This window comes from Gracilinanus agilis, chromosome 1, assembly GCF_016433145.1.
Source record: "Gracilinanus agilis isolate LMUSP501 chromosome 1, AgileGrace, whole genome shotgun sequence".
Classification (NCBI taxonomy): domain Eukaryota; kingdom Metazoa; phylum Chordata; class Mammalia; order Didelphimorphia; family Didelphidae; genus Gracilinanus; species Gracilinanus agilis.
Window position 1 is genome coordinate 485,262,158 of NC_058130.1, and position 19,699 is coordinate 485,281,856.

Below are 19,699 nucleotides of genomic sequence, written 5' to 3' on the forward strand. Positions count from 1 at the left end.
CTCCCACCCTCCCTCCTTCCCTCCCTCCCTCCCTTCATCCCTCCCTCCCTTCCTTCTTCCCTCCTTCTCTCCCTCCCTCCCTTGCCCCCCTTTACCTTCTGTCTCAGTATTAATTCCAAGGAAGATCCTTGACCAGGATCACACAGCTAGAAAATGCCTGAGACTATAGTTGAACCCAGGACCTCCCAACTCCAGGAGTGGCCCTTTATCCACTGAGCCCCCCTAGCTGCCCCCATTCTTTCTTTACTAATTTCTCCCCTACTCCCAATATAATGAGACTTGTTTATTCTATCCCTGAGATTTTTCTTGCTTTTGATTTATCTCTGCACTGTCACTGCAAGCACTTTAGTCCAGGTCTTTTATTAGCTTTTACCTGAATTACTATAATAGTCTTCTAGCTCATTCCCTGGACTGTAAGACCAGGATTTCTTTATCTGGAGTCCATGAACTTGTTTTATAAAATACTTCAATATAATTTATTTCCTTTGTAGTCCTATATATTTTAAGCATTAAAAAAAAACCACAAAAACACATTTTGAGAAGGGGTCCAAAAGCTTCACTAGATTAACAGAGGATCCATTACATTATAAAAGTTTTATGAAATCCTATTCTAGACACTGCCTCCTCCAGCCCATTCATCACCCAGTAGCCATTATAATCTGCATCATATATGTATCTGACTATATTACACTGGCCTTCCTCATTGGCTTCAGAATAAACCACAGAGTCTTGGCATTCTGGTCATTCTGCAGCCTGCATGCTGCCCACTTTTCTAGGAATTTGACTCAAGTCCATCAAGTCTGTCTTTGAGCTTATTGGCCTCCTCTTCCCAGTTGTCCCCTCTCCAGTGCCCCCAGGCTCTCTCATTGGACTGCCTGAAGCCCTTCTTCTGTGGTCCTTGGCTGGGGCCCTGTGTCCCTCAGGGAGGACAGATTCCAGAAGTCTCTGATTCTCCTTACCTTGATGATTCATGTAAGGATGGATAGGGTCCACTGGCCCAGGAATATTGATATATGAAAGGAACCAGACTACCCCAAAGAACTCCTCGTTGGAGGAATGTGCATTGAAGATGAATGAAGCCAATACACTTGGTTCTCCTGACTTTGTCACTCTAGGCTCTCCATTTTAAAATAATAAGCAGGAGGGCAGGGATGAGGGTACGGAGTTGGTGGGCTTCTCTCCTTCCTCTTGGGGCTCTGTTTTCCAAAGGGAGAAGGGAGTAATCACCAGCAAACAGAGAGGTGGCACAGTGAGTAGAGCATTGGATCCGGGGATGGGAAGTTCAAATTAGATCTCTCAGTGACCTTAGTTAGACAAGTTGCTTAACTTCTATCTGCTTCAGTTTCCTCAACTATAAAATGAGAATAATGGTATCTACCACCTAGTGTTGTGGTGAGGATCAAATGAGATAATATTTGTAAAGTGCTTAGTATGGTGCCTGCTACATTGGAGGCTCTGGATAAATCCTTGTTTTTTTGCTTTTAAAAAAAAGAACCGTTTCCATGTCTCCACTAGGAGTTAATTCTAATGCTTTGTCTGACCCTTTTAAATTAAGGAAGGACCTACTTGGAAAAGGATTCAAGAGCTCATATGTATAATTAATAGTTTTGTGGATTAATACCTATTCAATGAGAGTTCATGAAACTCTGAGAAAAATCTGTTAAATAATAAATGAGATTTATTATAATCAGATAAGTCAAAAACAAGATGTCTTGTTTTCAGCTAAAAGACCAAGAGATAATTTCTATAGGTTTTTTTTAGTGTCTACTTTGGTTTCAGGGCAACTTGCTTAAATTTGTTTACTTGTAACACTGATATTTTAAATGTTAGCTTTCCAAAGAGAAATATTGTGTAACCTGGCCCTCATCTCTTAAAATTCTTAGCCAGTATTAGCAATGTTAAACAGTTTGCTAAATCTAGAAAGATCTAGCATATTTATGGTGTGTGCTTTTAAGACTGAATACTCCAGGCTCACTTTATATATTTTACTGAGATGGAAAAATAACCATAGCTATTTAATTCTATATGTTGGAGTTGGCTTCATGTATACTTTATATTGGTTTTAAGCACAAGTAGTGGTGGAACGTTATAGAAGCATGCTTGGTCTTCCCTTGGTCAAACTTTTGTTACTGGTTAGGAAGGAATTCTTGAGGGTATATTTGTTGTAGGAACCCCAAAACTCTTGGAATAAATGTATGGGAGTATTTAAAATAAAAGCAGGGCCTACTTATCTACTCTGACTTCTTAGAATTTTGAGGTTCCTAAGAAACTAACATAATTAGGTTGAATTTTTAATGTCAGCAGACTACAAACATTGATTTTGGAAGGCTAGTCCTTCTTAGAGTGTCATTCATTGAATGAGTTTCAGGGAACCAGTCTGCCTTTGAAAAAGTTAACTAAAACCTGATGGACAGGTAAATCATGATGGGTCATGTTGTCTCAAATGTCTTTCCTATTGACCCTGGAAAATCAGGACAGAAAGTCTTTTTATTGAAAAGAATTAAAGACATTGAGTGAACATTAATAAGAACCTTAAAATTTTTCTTTTATTCATAAGACTTTTGTTTCATCAGCTTTTGACGGTATTTTGATGGTAATTTCAGGCTTTTCTGCTTCAATTGAGACACTAAAATGGGAGCAGTGTTAACTACATAAAACATACTATAAACCTTGTAAATGCTGGAGTGAATAATTGTCAGAATGTGTTTATTTGCCCACATCAGAATCATGCTGGATCTTAGAGCTATTGGAATGCTAATGCTATAAGCTCTTTTTTTTAATATCTGTTTATGTTTGGTGAAATCAGCTTACTGCCTTGATTGGGCAGTGCAACACATCAAGACTGGGGAAGATGGGTACTGATCCACTAATACCAACTACAGAACTTTTTGTAGCAATGGTGAAGGAAATGAGATTTTGACCTTCGTTGGAGCGATTAGAATTAATAGTTCCAAATGAATTAAATTTGTTTTTTGGGATTTGAGAAAATAGCAGTTCTAGCATTATCTAGAAATCAATCTCTTTTACCTTTTTTGACTTTAAGACTTCAATTTGGAATTTTCAGCTCTGTTTTAGGGAGTGGGTTCCTTTTAGGGTTAAGGATTGGGTGTCCCAGTGGCCTTGAAAGAATTAATCATCTTGTCGGGAGGCATTTCTTTGGTCCATCTGAGATGTCACAGGAATTGTGCAAATCTTCATATGGTACTACCGTGATTTAATATCATTTTCTGTTTGCAACCACCCAGTTCATTTTCCTGAACTTTGTTCACAATTGGTAGATAACTCTGGGCAGTTAGAACAACTTCTTTACATCTCTTTTGTAGAAATTTTAGCCCTGATATTTGTTCTCTGGCTCTGTTCCTCTTCCTACTCCTCTCTTTCCCTTTTGTGCCCCTCCTTTTCCTGTTCCTCCCTCCCTTTCCCCCTCTCTCAACCCTTGGGAATATTGTCTTGATATTCAGCTGTAAACTGCAAGATACATAATCATAAATATAATTAGTTCTTGTTAGCATCAGCCTAGATTTTCTTAACTTTTACAAAAGTTTGCACTTGAGGGGAGGATGAGTCTTTGTAATTTCACCTTAGACCAGTGATTCCCAAACTGGGCGCTACTGCCCCCTGCTGGGTGCTGCAGCGATACAGGGGGGGAGTGGTGATGGCCACAGGTGCATATATCTTTACTATTAATTGCTATTAAAATTTAAAAAATTAATTTCTAGGGGGCTAAGTAATATTTTTTCTGGAAAGTGGGCTATAGCCCAAAAAAGTTTGGGAACCACTGCCTTAAACCTTTGATTCTCTTACTCTGCAAATACAAGTTAGATCTCAGTTGTAAAAGAAGGAATGGCCCTTCTAATTTCCCTCCCTTAGGGAACTTCATTGCTACCTAGGGGATTATTGTGCTAATCCATTCCAGAGTCCTGCTTAAAAGACCTCTTCTTGGGAGAGACTCTATTCTAAATTGATGAGGGTTGTAGATGCCTATATCTGAATCCAGTGGCCAGTGTGTAAAGTGGGGTTTTTATCTCATAGATTGACTCACTTGCTTGGTGGAATTTTAAAGATATCAAATGAGAAATTATGCAAAAAACAATAGCAATTATAATAATTATAACAGTCTTTCTGTATCCAGTGTTAGATTGCTTTAACTTTTGGATCACAATGAAATTGCAAGGGTTTTACAGTTTGTTTTTTAAGAGGGCTGTTGGAAACAAAGATAACAGATGTTATCTAAAGAAACAAATACATCTGTATGTTTTTAGGGAAAATTTTAGCAAGTTTGGTTGGCAACCTCAATACTTATTATAATAATAATGGCTAGAATTTACGTAGCACTTAAAACATTAGCAAAATGCTTTACAAAAATCATTTTGTTTTTACAATAATGATGGGAGAGGTAGGTGCTATTATTACTCTCATTTTACAGATGAGGAAATTGAGGTAGATAGAGGTTAAGTAAGTAACTTGCCCAGGACCACGTACTAAGAGTCAACAGCCAAATTTGAACTGAAAGTGTTGCCTATGTATCCCTTGGCTGCCTCTAGGTTTTAAGACCTGTAAGGGTTAAATTAGGAGTTTTGACAAAATAAGAGAGAAGCTTTTAATAATTTAAGTTTTAATGAGAATATGGTAGAGTTGTAAATTAATATTATCCCTTTAAGCTAGAGAAAAGAAACCTTCTAGCAGCTTTTAACAATTAACAGTTTATTTTAATTAAAATATAGTGGGGCAGCTGGGTAGTTCAGTGGATTGAGAGTCAGGCCTAGAGACGGGAGGTCCTAGGTTCAAATCTGGCGTCAGATACTTCCCAGCTGTGTGACCCTGGGCAAGTCACTTGACCCCCATTGCCCACCCTTACCACTCTTCCACCAAGGAGCCAATACACAGAAGTTAAGGGTTTAAAAAAAGAAAGAAAGAAAATATAGTAAAAGAATATAGTAAAATGAATATAGTAAAGGAGAGAAATATAGGAAAGAGGTAGAGAAAGAAAATTTTCCAATGTCTATACTAGTTATCCTATAACTGCCTACAATTACTACCTAAAACTGCCTTTATCTATCTATAACTGCCTATAACTATTGCTAATAACAATCATGAAGTTCCAACCCAATCCAAACCAACCTAATCAGTGTTTAATCCAACCCCAGTTAGGTTTGTCAACAAGCCACCTTCCAAAAAGTTCAAGAAAGAAAAAAAACCCTAATAACCCAAACCAAAAGCCCCAAACCCTAAAACCAAAAAGCCCTCTAATTAAGTTCAGGCACCCAACACACCACCAGCAACTGACTGCCAACCAACTCATGTTGTCTCTTTTATAGCCTTTTCCTATCTTACTTCCTATCTCTGTGGTTCCTCCTTCCTCTCTATGGTTTCTATTTCCTGTAACTGTGGGTTGTTTAATCCCTACATATCTCTATGGTAAGAAGACCTTCAAATCCTCCATTAATTAAATAAATTAAAGATTCTTTTTTATAGATCAATTATTATATTTTGATAAAAACCCACTCAGGATAGCCTGTTGTCATAAAAATTAACCTTGCATGCTGTGTAAAGATAAAAAAAAACCAGTTCTTTTAAAAAGTGGTAAATTTCAAATAATTAAGAGATAATGACTTCAAAGTAATAGGGAATAGCTTTTTGTTCATGTTGAATTTGGTTCTCAAATTCTTTGGATAAGAAAATGTATAGGAGTTCCAATTACCAGAAAAGGAGTTAGAATAAGCCTGACACATTTTTACATTGACATAGGTAATTTAGGACACCAAGATGATGAATTTTATGGGACTTCATTCATACTAACTTGAATCTAAAATGTTAATTTTTTGCATAATTTATCCTTTTTATTAAACACTGGGAAAATTTTTCTTTATGAAGTATTCCTTTAAATAGAAGTGCCCTAGGGCATTTTTAAAAGAGGAGATCATTAATTTGGGGATTAGTGCTTGAGGTATTAGTGAATCCTAGCAGAACTAGAAAGGATTTTAAAATTATTCAATCTAGGACAATCATTTTGTAGATAAAGAAATTGAGACCCAAAAAGGGTCTTACTTCAAAATTGAAAGTTAGAAATCAGTTTTAAAGAGACATTGTCATTTGAGGATAAAGCATCCTTGAAATATTCAGATAAATCAGTGGGAAAATAGAAAATGATTCTTCTAAAATGGAAAGTCGAATATGATATCCTTGGATGTATGGATACAACACATGTGAGAGGCAACTAAATGACATTATGGATAAAGCACTGAACCTGGAGGCAGAAAGACCTGACTGAATTGAAAGCCATCCTCAGACACTTATTACTTCTGTGACTCTGGGCAAGCAATTGAACCTTGGCCTAACTCAGTTTCTTCATCTGTAAAACAGGGATAATAATAATACCTATTTTCCAGGGTTGTGAGACTAAAATGAGATAATATATGTATAGCACTTTTCAAACTTTTAAGTGCTATATAAATGCAAGCTGTTATTATTAATAGCAATAATAATTAGCAATAATTTTTGTTATTCAGGTTTCTTTTACTTGAATAATTTGCTAGTCTGTTTTTATCTCTTTTTAGAAATCACAGAACATACTTATTTCCTTTTGATAACTCCAAAAGAAAGTTTAAACTTTAAATAAAACTCATGATCCATATGGGTTATGAGTCCAGGAAAAGGAACAGAATAAGAAGAAACAGTTTTTAGACTGTCTATGAGCTTAGCTGTTTGTACTCTAAAAGTGATTCTTTCTCAATAATGAACAAATGGACATACTGCTATAGAAATTGAAGTGTATCAATCTTGACATTGCCTTGGAGAAGAATGAATAAAGTAATTTGTTATTTATTAAAAACTAAACCATATTTAATTGACTAAACTCAGTTTTCTTTCACTCCCTTGCCCATTTCCCACACCATTGTGGAAAAAAACAAAGAAAAGAAGAAAGAAGAGAAAAACCCTTGTAACAAATAAGTGTTGTAAAACAAAACAAATTTCAGCATTGTCCTTGTCCAAAAGCCACACATCCATTCTGCAGTCTGATTTCGTTACCTCTCTGTCAGGAGGTGGGTAGAATGCATCATCATTTGCACTCCAGAATCATGGAGTTCTTTTGGCTTTCAGAGTTGTTTGTTTTTTTTCTGTGTTGTTGTTTATTACTTAAATTTAAAGAGTCATTTTCAGAGTTGGTTTTATCAGGCATGCAAAAACAACAAGAAATTTATTTCATTGGACATTTGGTGCCAGGCAGGGTTCATGAGAAATATTTTCAGAAAGACCACTTTGAAAATAATTGTAATTTATGTAGCCACATCTATTTCAAAGGATTAAAAGGAAGAGAAATGCGGTGAAGAATTTAGGGAGAGCCTTCCAATTAGATCAACAAATATTTTAATATCTCATGAGTTCAGTGCAAAGGTAAATATAAATAAATGAGGGTGGTGAAAATTATGTTGGAAAATATGGTTCAGATATAGGAATGAGGAGATCAAAGACACATAGCTTCTGGAGAATCTGATGAAGACTAATGCCAGCACATCATGAACACTTTCATAAAGAAAATCTTGACTGTGTGATATAGATGAACATTGGATAATATCACAAAAAATGAAATTGGATATATTTTTAACATGCCAGGAATCAATAAATCAGCAAGGTTTTATTATGAGCTTACTGTGTTCCAGGCACTCTGCTAAGCACTGGGGAAGTAAAGGCAAAAACTAGGCCCTTACGTTCACATTGTAATGGAGACACTATGTAAATAAATGGGTACTGTGTGTATATATAAATTAAATACACACACACATATAATATGTGTTTACACCTTTATATGGGGGAGGAAAAAGAGAGACAGAAATGGAGAGACAGAGATAGCGATTGAAAGATTAAAAGTAGTCTTAGAGGGAAGGATCTAGCAGTTAGGGGAACTAAGAAAAGACTACTTTAGAAAGAGGCATTTGAGTTGACTCTTGAAATCACTTATTATTGATGTAGAAATAATTCCAAAATCAACTGTGGGTATACAATCAGATCACTGAACTATTAGAGCAAAGATAAAAATTAAAACAAAATGGAAAGCATAAAAACAAGAAAACAGCAACATGCAATTAATGCAACTCCAGTTTGATTTATTAAACAAGTCACTCATAGTGAACAGGGAAAAGAGAGGAAAGGACATAACTGCTAATTACATTCATTCCTTACAGAAGTCTAACCAGTTTCAATTGTCATAATGAAGAAACTAAAAAAAAAAACAAAACCTAAAAATTGTCCCAGACAGGGAAAAAAAAACTTACACAGCAAATGGAGAGATACTGATTATACTGGTTTAGAGTATAAACTCATTTGTAAAATCTTATAAAGGTTGGAGACAAAATTGTAAGCAGAATTGCCTCATAAAAGAGAGAGGAAAGAAAAAAACAAGTTTAAAGAAAGTTTGTTGAAGACTGTTGCTAACAGTCACCTAGTGAAAATAAGAGAAAAAAATGAAAGAAGGATAATAAGCAGGTGAAAGTTGAAAAATACCCTAAAAGAATGTTAAAATAATCTTTTCTCACCACCAGGGACAGTGGAGTCACACTTATGCTCAAAATCACAATCCTCCGTATGTGGAGAAAAGAACTAGAAATGATACTGAAGAGAAAAGCAGTTGGACTAGACCAAATATACATTTTTAGGGCATTGAGAGATTAAATCTAAAAGTAATACAAAGGGGAAAATACCAAAACTACAAAAGAATACTGGGTTTTTAGTATTGCCCTTAAAAAGGTGACTAAGAGAACATCAAGATTTACCAACCCATCTAACTCATATAAAATATTTTTTGTGAGAATAAGATTTTATATGCATACACTTATGAGAATCAAAAAACATAAAATTGAGATTCTTTTTTTTTTTAACCCTTGTACTTCGGTGTATTGTCTCATAGGTAGAAGATTGGTAAGGGTGGGCAATGGGGGTCAAGTGACTTGCCCAGGGTCACACAGCTGGGAAGTGGCTGAGGCCAGGTTTGAACCTAGGACCTCCTGTATCTAGGCCTGGCTCTCAATCCACTGAGCTACCCAGCTGCCCCAAATTGAGATTCTTGACAGACTTCTGATCATTAATATCAAGAGAGAGAGAGAAGTGTCAGGATTAGATTTATGATTTCACTGTTATGGGGAACTCTTTTTGTTTGAAACTTGCTCTAAAAACATAGACCAGCACCCAGTCTCCAGCTTCTAATATTAGAGAGTTGTGTTGAAAGGTTCTGTGATTTGCCCAGGATCACAGCCTATATGTATCAGAGATGGGATTTGAGTGAGACCTTCAGAAAAGAATAGTCACCTGAATCTTTATTTTTACTTTTTGAACCTGAAAATATGGAGTTATTTATCACCTTAGAATTCTTTTAATTAGAAATAAAGCAAAAGAAAAAAATCTTCAAATCTGATTTATAATTTTCCTTTATTTGCAGTTCCCTTCTGGCCTTTCTTGTTTTGCAATGGAATTTTAAAATGGGTTTTGCTCATTTGTCATAATTCCTGCATCTGTTGTATTCATGTTAGTTTGTTGCAGCCTGTTCCTTGTCTGCCCCCTGCTGACATATCAGGCTATGAGCATTTTTACTTTTTGAACCTGTTATAGAATATTTTTGTTCTTAATTTTTTCCTTCTCTGGACAGACCCTACCAAGCATGGAAGGTGAAAGGTCAATCTTCTAAGATGCTCAAATTTAATTTGATCTTCATTATGTTTCTCATCTAGGTAATTTTTAAATAGCTTAAATTTTGAGTCACTCTGATAGTGACTTCTGTATATTTTTATCTATGCCTCAAATCACCTTATACACCACTGTCAAACTAATTGTCCTAAAGGATAGCCTTAATTATTTTATTCTTCTTCTCAAAAATCTTTTACAGCCTCGAATTACCTTCTAGATAAAATCAAAGTTCTTTTGCATGTCCTTTAAGTATCTCCATGATCTTGCCCCAACCTCCCTTTTCGGTTTTATTTTTACCAGTATTCATAAGTATGAATTAAATTAGATTATTCACTGTGCCACAATTTATTTTTTAAAATAATGTATTTGTTTTTAGTGTTAATTTGTTAAATTTTTGAGTTTCAAATGCCCTCCTTCCTTCTACTCTCTGCCCTACCAATCAAAGAGCAACTAATATGACATATCAGTTATACATTTGAAGTCATGCAAAACATATTTCCAGATCAGCCATATTCATGTCACAAATTAATATGTATTTCCTACCTGGTATGTAGTTGCATGTCATTGATTCATTTTTCTAAAATTCCTTCCTCTTTCTAGTATCCTTTCCTGTTTTCCAGTATACACTTTCTTTTAAAATCTTAGTAGTCCTTTAGTGTGTAATTCAGATGATCACATTTTTCCCCCAACTTTAAAATTTTATTTTTATATAAAATTTTATTTATTCTTTTGGCTCCAATGCACCCTTTTTTATGGAGACTTTTTTGATCACCTTGAATAAAAGTGGTCTCTCTTTGATAACTTACAGTATTTTTTTTATCTTTTTATTACACTGTTCTCTGTCTTGTATTAATTAGTGTAACCTACTTGACTTCTTTTACCTACTTGTAAGCTTCTTGACGGTAGTAAACTTCTTGGTTATGGGTTGTTTTTTTTTTAAATCCTTACCTTTTGCTTTAGAATGAATACTGTATATTGGTTCCAAGGTTGAAGGGTGATAAGGACTGGGCAATGGGGATTAAGTGGCTTGCCCAGGGTCCCAGAGCTAAGAAATATGAGGCCAGATTTGAACCCAGGATCCTCCTTTCTCTTAGTCTTAGCTCTCCATCTACTTAACCACCTAGCTGCTCCCTGTATCTTGGTTTTTATTTATTTTCATACTCTTCATAGCATTCAGCACTGTACCTTACACATAGTAATTATCTATATCAAACAGTTGTCAGAGTTTCGCTACGCAAAAAATTAATCTCACTGTGGTAAACTTGAAGATAAACCTGTCCCAATTTGGCTAGGCTGATTCTCAGAAAAATAGGCATTCAGCCCATCCTGGGACCCAATCTTGAAGCCTTTCCATTGGGTAGAAATTGCCCGAGTTTGTGCTCTGATGGCAGAGTTTGAGAATCCAAAATTCCTTCCACAAGTCCTCTAAATGTCAAGTACATGAATGTTCAGTCAGTATCTAAATGCCTAGTTCTTTAGTTTACTTAAAGCACTTGACTTCCATGAATGCTGGAATGAACCCATTGAATGAAGCAGGACATTTTTTTTAGTACTCAGAAGTTTAGACAGATGCAATAAAAAAAAAATCCAAAACCCAGAATGTTTTTTGTAGTAATATGAAGATAGTATATGCAGTGTTTCCATAAATTATACTATGATTGATTTGCTGAGACTGAGATTTTTCACTAGTCATGTAGTAGTTTTATGAGAAGTGTAATTTGTGGTATAGAAATGCTTTTTAAAAAATTATCTTAATCGTCATTCAAAACACACTTCCATATTGGCCATTGTTGTAAGAACACACTGATACATAACCCAAACCCCAAAATAAAACCTTAAACACACTGATGTAATAGGTGAATCCAACTGTTCTTTCTCTTGAGGTTATTCACATTCCCTGATATAAATCCATCAGGATTATCCCAGACCGTTGCATTGCTGAGAGTAGCCACGTTTTGATCATCTTACCATATTGCTGTTACTGTGTACAAAGTTTTACTGGTTCTACTTATTTCACTCTGCATCAGTTCTGCAGATCTTTCCAGCTTTTTCTGAAATCATGTTGCTTATCAAAAAATGCTTGAAAAAAAATCATCATTTAAGCAAGGTTAGAAGAAGATCAGGGGTCCAGCTAGGTGGCTCAGTGGATAGAGAGCCAGTCTTGGAGACAAGATGTCCTGGGGTTCAAATCTGCCCTCCACACTTTCTATCTGTGTGACCTTGGGCAAGTCATGTAATCCCTATTGCTTCTCTCTTCTGCTTTGGAACCCACACTTAGTATCAATCCTAAGACAGAAGGTAAGAAGTTAAAAAAAAAAAAAAAGGATCCATTAACCATGTTCTAGTTCTATTCCCTTGCCATCCCAAGGGCTACCATGACAAATACTATGACCCTAGACTGAGGTAAAGTGACAGAATTAGAGGCTCAAAATATAGAAAGAGCAAGGTTTGACGAGAAAGTAACTCAAAACTTTGACTTGGAGCACTGAGAGCCTGGAACACAGCAGATACTTAAAAAATACTAGTTGACTGACTCCCTTTAGAGGATTAAGTAGTGAACTTAAGTAGTAAACTTAAGTAGTTAACTAGTGGAAATAACAAGATAATAGCTTTTATATTCCTGATTTTAATTTAAAAATTAAATTTTAATTTAAATACATCTCATTTATTATATTTATACATAAATGCAAATAATTAAATAAATAATGTTATATATTATTTTATAAAACATTAAAATTTAAAATTCCTGAAGACCATAGTAGGTCCCTCCAATTCTACATAGACCTGATTTTTCAACCAGGTAGGTTCAAAAACATTGAGTGTCCACTTTATCCATTTTTGCAGTTGCCCCATTGCCTATTCATGAAGAAGCACGGCTGTTTTAATTATAGTGCCTTTCCCTGGACAAATAATACTAGATGAGCCTTGGGGTGAAAAACCACCAGGAACACGGAGTGCCCTCGCCTAAACAAAGGCCCATTTGAGCCTCTCAGGCTAATTTCAGCACTCCTTTTTAGCTAAGAAATGTCCTGTTCAAAGATTCCCACTAAGAGTGATGCGTTGTGCCAGGAGAAATTGGTTTTTCCTGTGTGGCTTCACAAGTGTGTATAATTTGGCATGCTAGCTGTGACACCTGCCGAGCCAAAATTTAGCTAAACAAAGAATCATCACAATACTGGGAGCTTGGTACCGCTCATAGTTTTCTTTATGTTGACCTGCAGTCTTGGGAGGATCAGGACTTAAAATACAGTAAGGCCACCCAACCTTTACAAATAGAGTGGAAACTATTTGTTAGGAAAAGTCAATTGTACAAATAGCTATTTTTCAACTCCATGAAGTTCAACTTTTAGAAAGGTTTCTGAAGAAGCAGGAAGCGGCTCTCCTATACTTGGAATTTCAGCTGGGATGGGGGAGGGGGTGGGCACTACCCAGATGGTATTTAGAGTAGATTACTGATTAGTAATCCTTTTCTGCCCTAGAAGATTAAGGCTATTCTAGGGGAGTTGTGGTGGTCAGCTGACAGGTTTGTTTAAATAAATGGAAATGCCTTGGTCACTGGCAAAAAAAAAAAAAAAAAAAAAGATTGACGCCCTGAATTTTTTAGAAATGTGTGCCTATAGGTTAGGTTGGAGGTTCCTTCTCTTTGTTTACTGAAGAATATTCATTTTAGCCCTGCCCAGGTTATTCATTGTTGACAGAAATTAACTGCTCCTCCTGGGATTGCTCTGGACTAGTCACTTATTAAACAGATGTTGTATTTGCTAGTCATGGGGAGGATCTCAAGGGTTTGAAAAGGAAAGAGAATACTTTGTAGGGGGAAGCAGGATATTGAGACTGTGCAGCCTGGAGAGCAGAGCCTAATGTGCCTAGGGCTAAATGGAAGAAGAAGCATGCTGTCATAAGACCATGTGCCATCCATTTTCCTGGAATGGATCGTAGAGAGATGGACTTATATGAGGACTATAAATCACCCTTTGATTTCGATACAGGAGTGAACAAAAACTATCTCTACCTGTCTCCTAGTGTAACTACATCTCCACCTGGATCACCTACACTACAGAGACAAGGTAACTGTCTTCCCTATTTCTGTACAAAATGATGTTTATAATAATAAAACCTCTCCCTTGAATGAGGTTTAGTGGGGTCTTATCTTGTGTAGGAACTTGTGTGCTTTAGCAGTAGGGAAATGATATTGCCATGCATTAAGACCAAAAAATAATTCACTTCTGGATTTCTGGAAGAAACATGCTTCATTCAGATAGTGTGGGTTTTGTAGTTGGCTTTTTTATACTAGAGCTTCTTCACTGGATTATTATGAATTCACAGAGTTGATCATTAAAAAGTAAAGAGGAAGTCCTGAAAACCTTTGTCTTAAAGCAGAATGTGCAAGTTGTCCTGCTCTGACATAAAGTCTCAGTTGATGGATTTTTGGCAGAACTAAAGTTCAAAGAATGGCTATATTTATAGATTTGAGGACAGGGTACCCAAAATATAAATTAATATCAAAGCAAAAAATAACAGCAATGTTACACTCTCTTGCCTTTTGCTGCCGTTGTTACTTTGTGCCAGTGTATATAGAATCCTTGTAAATTATCTATGAAGACCCTGAAATTAGTACTAGGAGCACCAGATGTCTGACTAGGTAAACTCCTTCAGCGTGTGCCAAGTCATTTTTCAGCCTTACAAAGAGTAAAAGCTGAGTTTAATTAATATTTTTTTTGAAATATAAGATTGCGTATATTATGTAAGTATGAAAACATAGAAATCTAGACAGGGATGGTTAAAGATAAAGGGAACCATCTAATTGTGTGCTTGCCTATGACTCAAAAATTCTTCTTTAACATTTTCTATAAAATATAGGCAGGAATCACCTGGGTTATAGTTGGGAGTTCTAAGAGTGGTATGTGTTATGTGAGACTGAAGACTCTGTGTGTGTGTGTGTGTGTGTGTGTGTGTATGAATATGGCAGGGAGGGAGGGGATTAAATGATGGAGATTTGACTCCATGACCGCCATATTTCCTAGGGAGTCAATTCAGCTTTGTCATTGGTTGCCTTTTTTTTTTCTGCCTTCTTAAATTGACATTTAATAGAGACCATTTTGGATCTTAGTAATTAGGTCATGAGTTCAGAGCCTTAGAGCTGGAAGAGACTTTAGAGGCCTCCTGCCCAACCACTACATTTTTGGGTGAGGAAGTGGGGTTCAGAAAGATTGAGTAACAGAATCATACTTATAGTAGGCAACAGGGCTGGCATTTGAACCTAGATCCTCTGACTCCAAGTTCTTTCCATGGTACCATGCTGTATTGAATCGAGCATTATTTACATTTTTTTGAAAAGTAGTTGAACTCAAGCAGCATGCTTAAACATTAAACATCCAGGATATAAGATGAGATGCTTCTATTGTCATTTTTCTCAATGTTTATAATTTAAGTGGGGGAGATTGTTTTACTTATATGAAACAGAATTATTAGTAAAAACTCTTTTTATGGCAGCATGTCCTCATGTTCTTATTTTGGTTGGTTTCCTTTTGTGTTCTTGTGCTTCAGTGGCTAGTGTGTTATGTTTTATTTGTGTATTGTATATAAGAGTAGCCTACCCTAGAGAGCTAACAATCTCTCAGCAGATTGTGTATAGGACAAAAGCATGCCTGGGAAAAATCCAATGAGCAATTAATTCTATTTCTCTGGGAAGGTGAGTTTTTAGTTATTGTTTGCTGTGGTGAATGGAAAGACCTTAAAAAAGAAGGCCTGGAGTAAAAGGAAGCAATAAAATAAGGATGTGCAATAAATTATAAAAACATTTTTAAAAAAATCACAAGATCAAATGTGAAGAACAAAAATGATTATAGGTAGAAAGAAGACAAATGTTTGTAGTTGGACACCATTGGACATCTTGTCAGTCAGTCAACATTGTTATCTTAGTTCTGCTTACTTCACTGCAAAAACTCATCAAAGTCTTCCCAGGTTTCTCTAAAACTGTCTCTTTAATAATTTCTTAAAACATAGTAGTATTGATAACATTTATATATGATAATTTGTTTAGCCATTCCTTGATGGATGGACACCCTAGTTTTTAGTTCTTTTAGTTGTTTGTCAAATACAAAAAGAACTGCTACAAATACTTTACTTTTTTCTCTTTCTTTACCCTCTTAGGTCATAGGTCTATTAGTGAAATAGTTGCTTTAAAAGATATACACAGTTTAGTCACTTTTGGAGTATAGTTCCAAATTGCTTTCTGTAATAATTGTGCCATTTCATGGCTTAACTAGTAGTGTTTTGATGTGCCTGTTTGCCTATAGTTCCACCAACATTTTTTCAGTTTTTTTTTATTTTGTCAGACTGATAGAATAAGATAGAATCTCAATGTTGATTTAGTTTCTCTAATTATTGGTGATTTATAGCATTTTTTTTAATTTTTTTTTTACACCCTTGTACTTTGGTGTATTGTCTCATAGGTGGAAGATTGGTAAGGGTGGGCAATGGGGGTCAAGTGACTTGCCCAGGGTCACACAGCTGGGAAGTGGCTGAGGCCGGGTTTGAACCTAGGACCTCCTGTCTCTAGGCCTGGCTCTCAATCCACTGAGCTACCCAGCTGCCCCTATAGCATTTTTAATATGGATACTGAAAGCTTGGATTTTTTTCCTTAGAAAATCACATATTTATATCCTTTGAGCATTTGTTAACTGGAGAATGGCTTTTATTTTTGTAAAATTTGATCTATTCCTTATGTATCTTGAAAATGAGATTTTTATATAACTTAAAGATTTTCTCCCAGTCCCATTTCTCTTCTAACTTTGGCTGCATTAGTTTTGTTTGTGCAGAAACTTTTAAATTTTATGTGATTAAAATTGTCTATTTTCTCTTCTATGATTGTCTTATCCCTTGTTTGCTTATAATGTTTGTCTCTCCATAGATCTGAGACCTTTAACACCTTTTTAACTTTATATAACCATGGGCAAATCACATTACCATTTCCTTTTTGCCATTTACAACAACCCTGTCAGGTTGGTGCTATTATCATTCACTTTTTACAGATGATGAAACTGAGATTAAAAGATTTAAAGTAACTTTCAACCTCAATTTGATCATCTGTGAAATGGAGGGATAATAATAGCACCAACCCTGGCAGGGTTGTTGTAATAGCTAAAGGGAAAATGTTGTAATAGCTAAAGGGAAAATGTACACAAAACTATTTACAGAACTTAAAGTTCTATATCATTCATGTGGATGAAATATATATAAATATATATGTATAGTATATACGTATACACACATATATAAATATAAGTTCATATAAATGTGAGTTTTATTAGAATACTTATTATCTAGGCTGGGAGTCAGTCACTTGCCTTACTGTCATTGCTACCTTCCAACCTTCAGGATCTTCTGTGAAGTAGGGGACATAAAATTTGGGGGGAAGGGAGGAAATAAACATTATGTACTATGTGCCAGGCACTGTGCTGAGTGCTTTATATCTCTTTTTTTTTTCTTCTCACAATAACCCTAACTAGGTGCTTCTATTATCCCCATTTAACAGTTGAAGAAACTGAAACAGAGTAGAAAAGTAGCTAGCTCCTGAAACAGAATGGGAACCCATGGCTGAGGCTTTACCCCTCCTCTTCCTGTGCATTTCCTTTTAGCAGAAACCTTAGAGAATGGGTGTTGACGGGGGAAATTTTTTAAATGGCTATGATAATTGTGAGTTTCAAATATAATTTTCATCTTTTTTTAAAAAAATAAGTTTTTATTGATATCTTCTATTTTTTGTTGTTTTTTTTTTTTACCCTTGTACTTCGGTGTATTATCTCATAGGTGGAAGATTGGTAAGGGTGGGCAATGGGGGTCAAGTGACTTGCCCAGGGTCACACAGCTGGGAAGTGGCTGAGGCCAGGTTTGAACCTAGGACCTCCTGCCTTTAGGCCTGACTCTCACTCCACTGAGCTACCCAGCTGCCCCAGATATCTTCTATTTTTTATATCATCACAGTTATCTCAACTATCCCTCTTCTTCACCAGCTATTCTACATAATAAGTAGTATTTTTTAATAGGGAAAAAAAATCAGCACAACTGTTCAAAAGATAGAAAAATTCTGAAAATATATATAATGTGTAACATCACATACTTTTCTACAAAAACCCATGGGGGGGTGGTTGTAATTTATGATGCAGTTAAAGAAAATATTTATAAAGAGATTAATAATAATATAATATGCAATATATCATTTACATATAATATATAAAAAAATTAAAACATGTGATGTTACACGCTGTATAGGCTTTCAGAATTTATTGATCAGTTGTGCTGATTTTTTTTTCCTTTTTTAAAAAAATATTATTTGTTATATGGAATAGCTGTCTGGGAGGGAGAGGAAGAGGAATATTTGAGATAACTATGTTGTAAGAAATAAAAGATATCAATAATGATATTGATAATATTAGTGGTCAAAGATCTTTGGGGGATTTTGTGGAAATTACAATTTCCTCTACTTATTTAGTCTATTTTTTCCACTTGTGGTTTAAGAGGAAACTAATCTTTTAGAAGACAAATTCTTGTATCTATGCTTCATAGTCTTGATTTCTTTCTGACTTATCTTAGTTCTTGGGCCAGCTCTCCTTTCCACTCTAGCATTGTTGACCTCTTGTTTTTCTCTTTCTTTTGAAAAAATTTCTTAAAATTAAACAAAACAAAAACCTTACCTTCCTGTCTTAGAATCAATTCTCTGTATTGGTTCTAAGCCAGAAGAGCGGTAAGGGCTAGGCAATGGGGATTAAGTGATTTGGCCAGGGTTACCCACTTAGAAAGTGTCTGATGCCCCTCACCTCTTAGGTTTCTCTGGCTACTTTCCCTTCTTTTTCTTTCTTTCTATATTTTAGTGGAAAACCAAACCAGAACTAAACATGAATTCAGCTGCTCTTCTTGGTTGCTTAGCATAGTGCCTAACACAGGATAAAAGCTCAGTAAATACTTGTTGACTTGGTTGACTGCTGCCTATTTGCTTTGTACATTTAGTGATTAAACAGAGATGGGTGACCATTGTCTATTCTTTACTACTTGACTGATTTCATTCTTTCCTTGAAGGTTCTTAGTGTTATTTTTTTTTTGGCCAAATGAACATGATCTTGGCACCGTTCCACACTCTCAGCTGCATTTTACACTTTGGATTGCCTCCTCTTTCTTAAATAATTTTTTTGTACCTTGCTTTTGATCTTCTGAATTTCCTCCTCTCCTAGTCTTTCTTCTCCCACGTCTAGATCTCTGGCTATGGCCTCTCAAAGCAGGGGGATGCCTCTAAAATAACCTTTGACATCAGAAGAGCCGAGCTAAAACCTTCTAAGCCAGTATGTCATGGGCAGTGTGGTTGCCCCCTCCTTGAACACTGCCTTCCTTGGGGAGCTCTCCTATTCCTGGGACCTCCCTGTGGGAGACCTCTCAGTTCAGTGGTGCAGCCTTTACTTCTAAGCTCACCTTGGTGAAGGACCTACTCTGGCCTCAACACTTGTCCTTCCCACTCTTCCCTAAGTCAACCCTATGGCCCTGGTCTCCCTTCCTGACAGCATCTGTGCAGCATGAGTTTGGATTGGATTTAGGTTCTTCCCTCTCACAAAACCTCCCTTTCTGGAAACATTTGGCTAGTTAATTAATAAAAGTAACTCCTATTGATAGAAAGTTTTATGGTTCACAGAAACCTCGTCAGACCTGTGAGGGAAGTTGGGCCGTGATTCTTGTTCTCATTTATAGATGTGGAAGCTCAATGTAAATGCCACCCACTCTGTGCCTGGTAAGCACCCCTGGGCCCCATTTGGTTAGCAAACATTCACGAAGGGCCTGCTCCATGCCCAGCAATGTGCCAAGTGCTAGGGATACATACTCACAAAGGAAGAAGGACCTTGCCTTCAAAGAGTTGACTTTCCAATAAATACTATATGCAATAGAGTATCCTTCCTTCCTTCCTTCCTTCCTTCCTTCCTTCCTTCCTTCCTTCCTTCCTTCCTTCCTTCCTTCCTTCCTTCCTTCCTTCCTT

The 19,699-nt window shown here is 36.0% G+C and overlaps 1 protein-coding gene across 5 annotated transcripts in view; it reads left to right on the forward strand.

The window, feature by feature from the left end:
• The window catches only part of TPD52 (tumor protein D52), a 324,737-nt gene that overhangs the window by 81,034 nt on the left and 224,004 nt on the right, over positions 1-19,699 (forward strand). For 4 of the 5 annotated variants that reach the window (XM_044665820.1, XM_044665824.1, XM_044665822.1 and 1 more), the window contains exon 1: positions 12,706-13,745. The exons of the other annotated variant lie outside the window; for it this stretch is intronic. In XM_044665820.1, coding sequence (XP_044521755.1) covers positions 13,607-13,745 — 139 coding nt within the window. In that variant the 5' untranslated portion in view covers positions 12,706-13,606. Of the gene's footprint in view, positions 1-12,705; positions 13,746-19,699 lie in introns of those variants that run through there. 5 annotated transcript variants of the gene reach the window in all.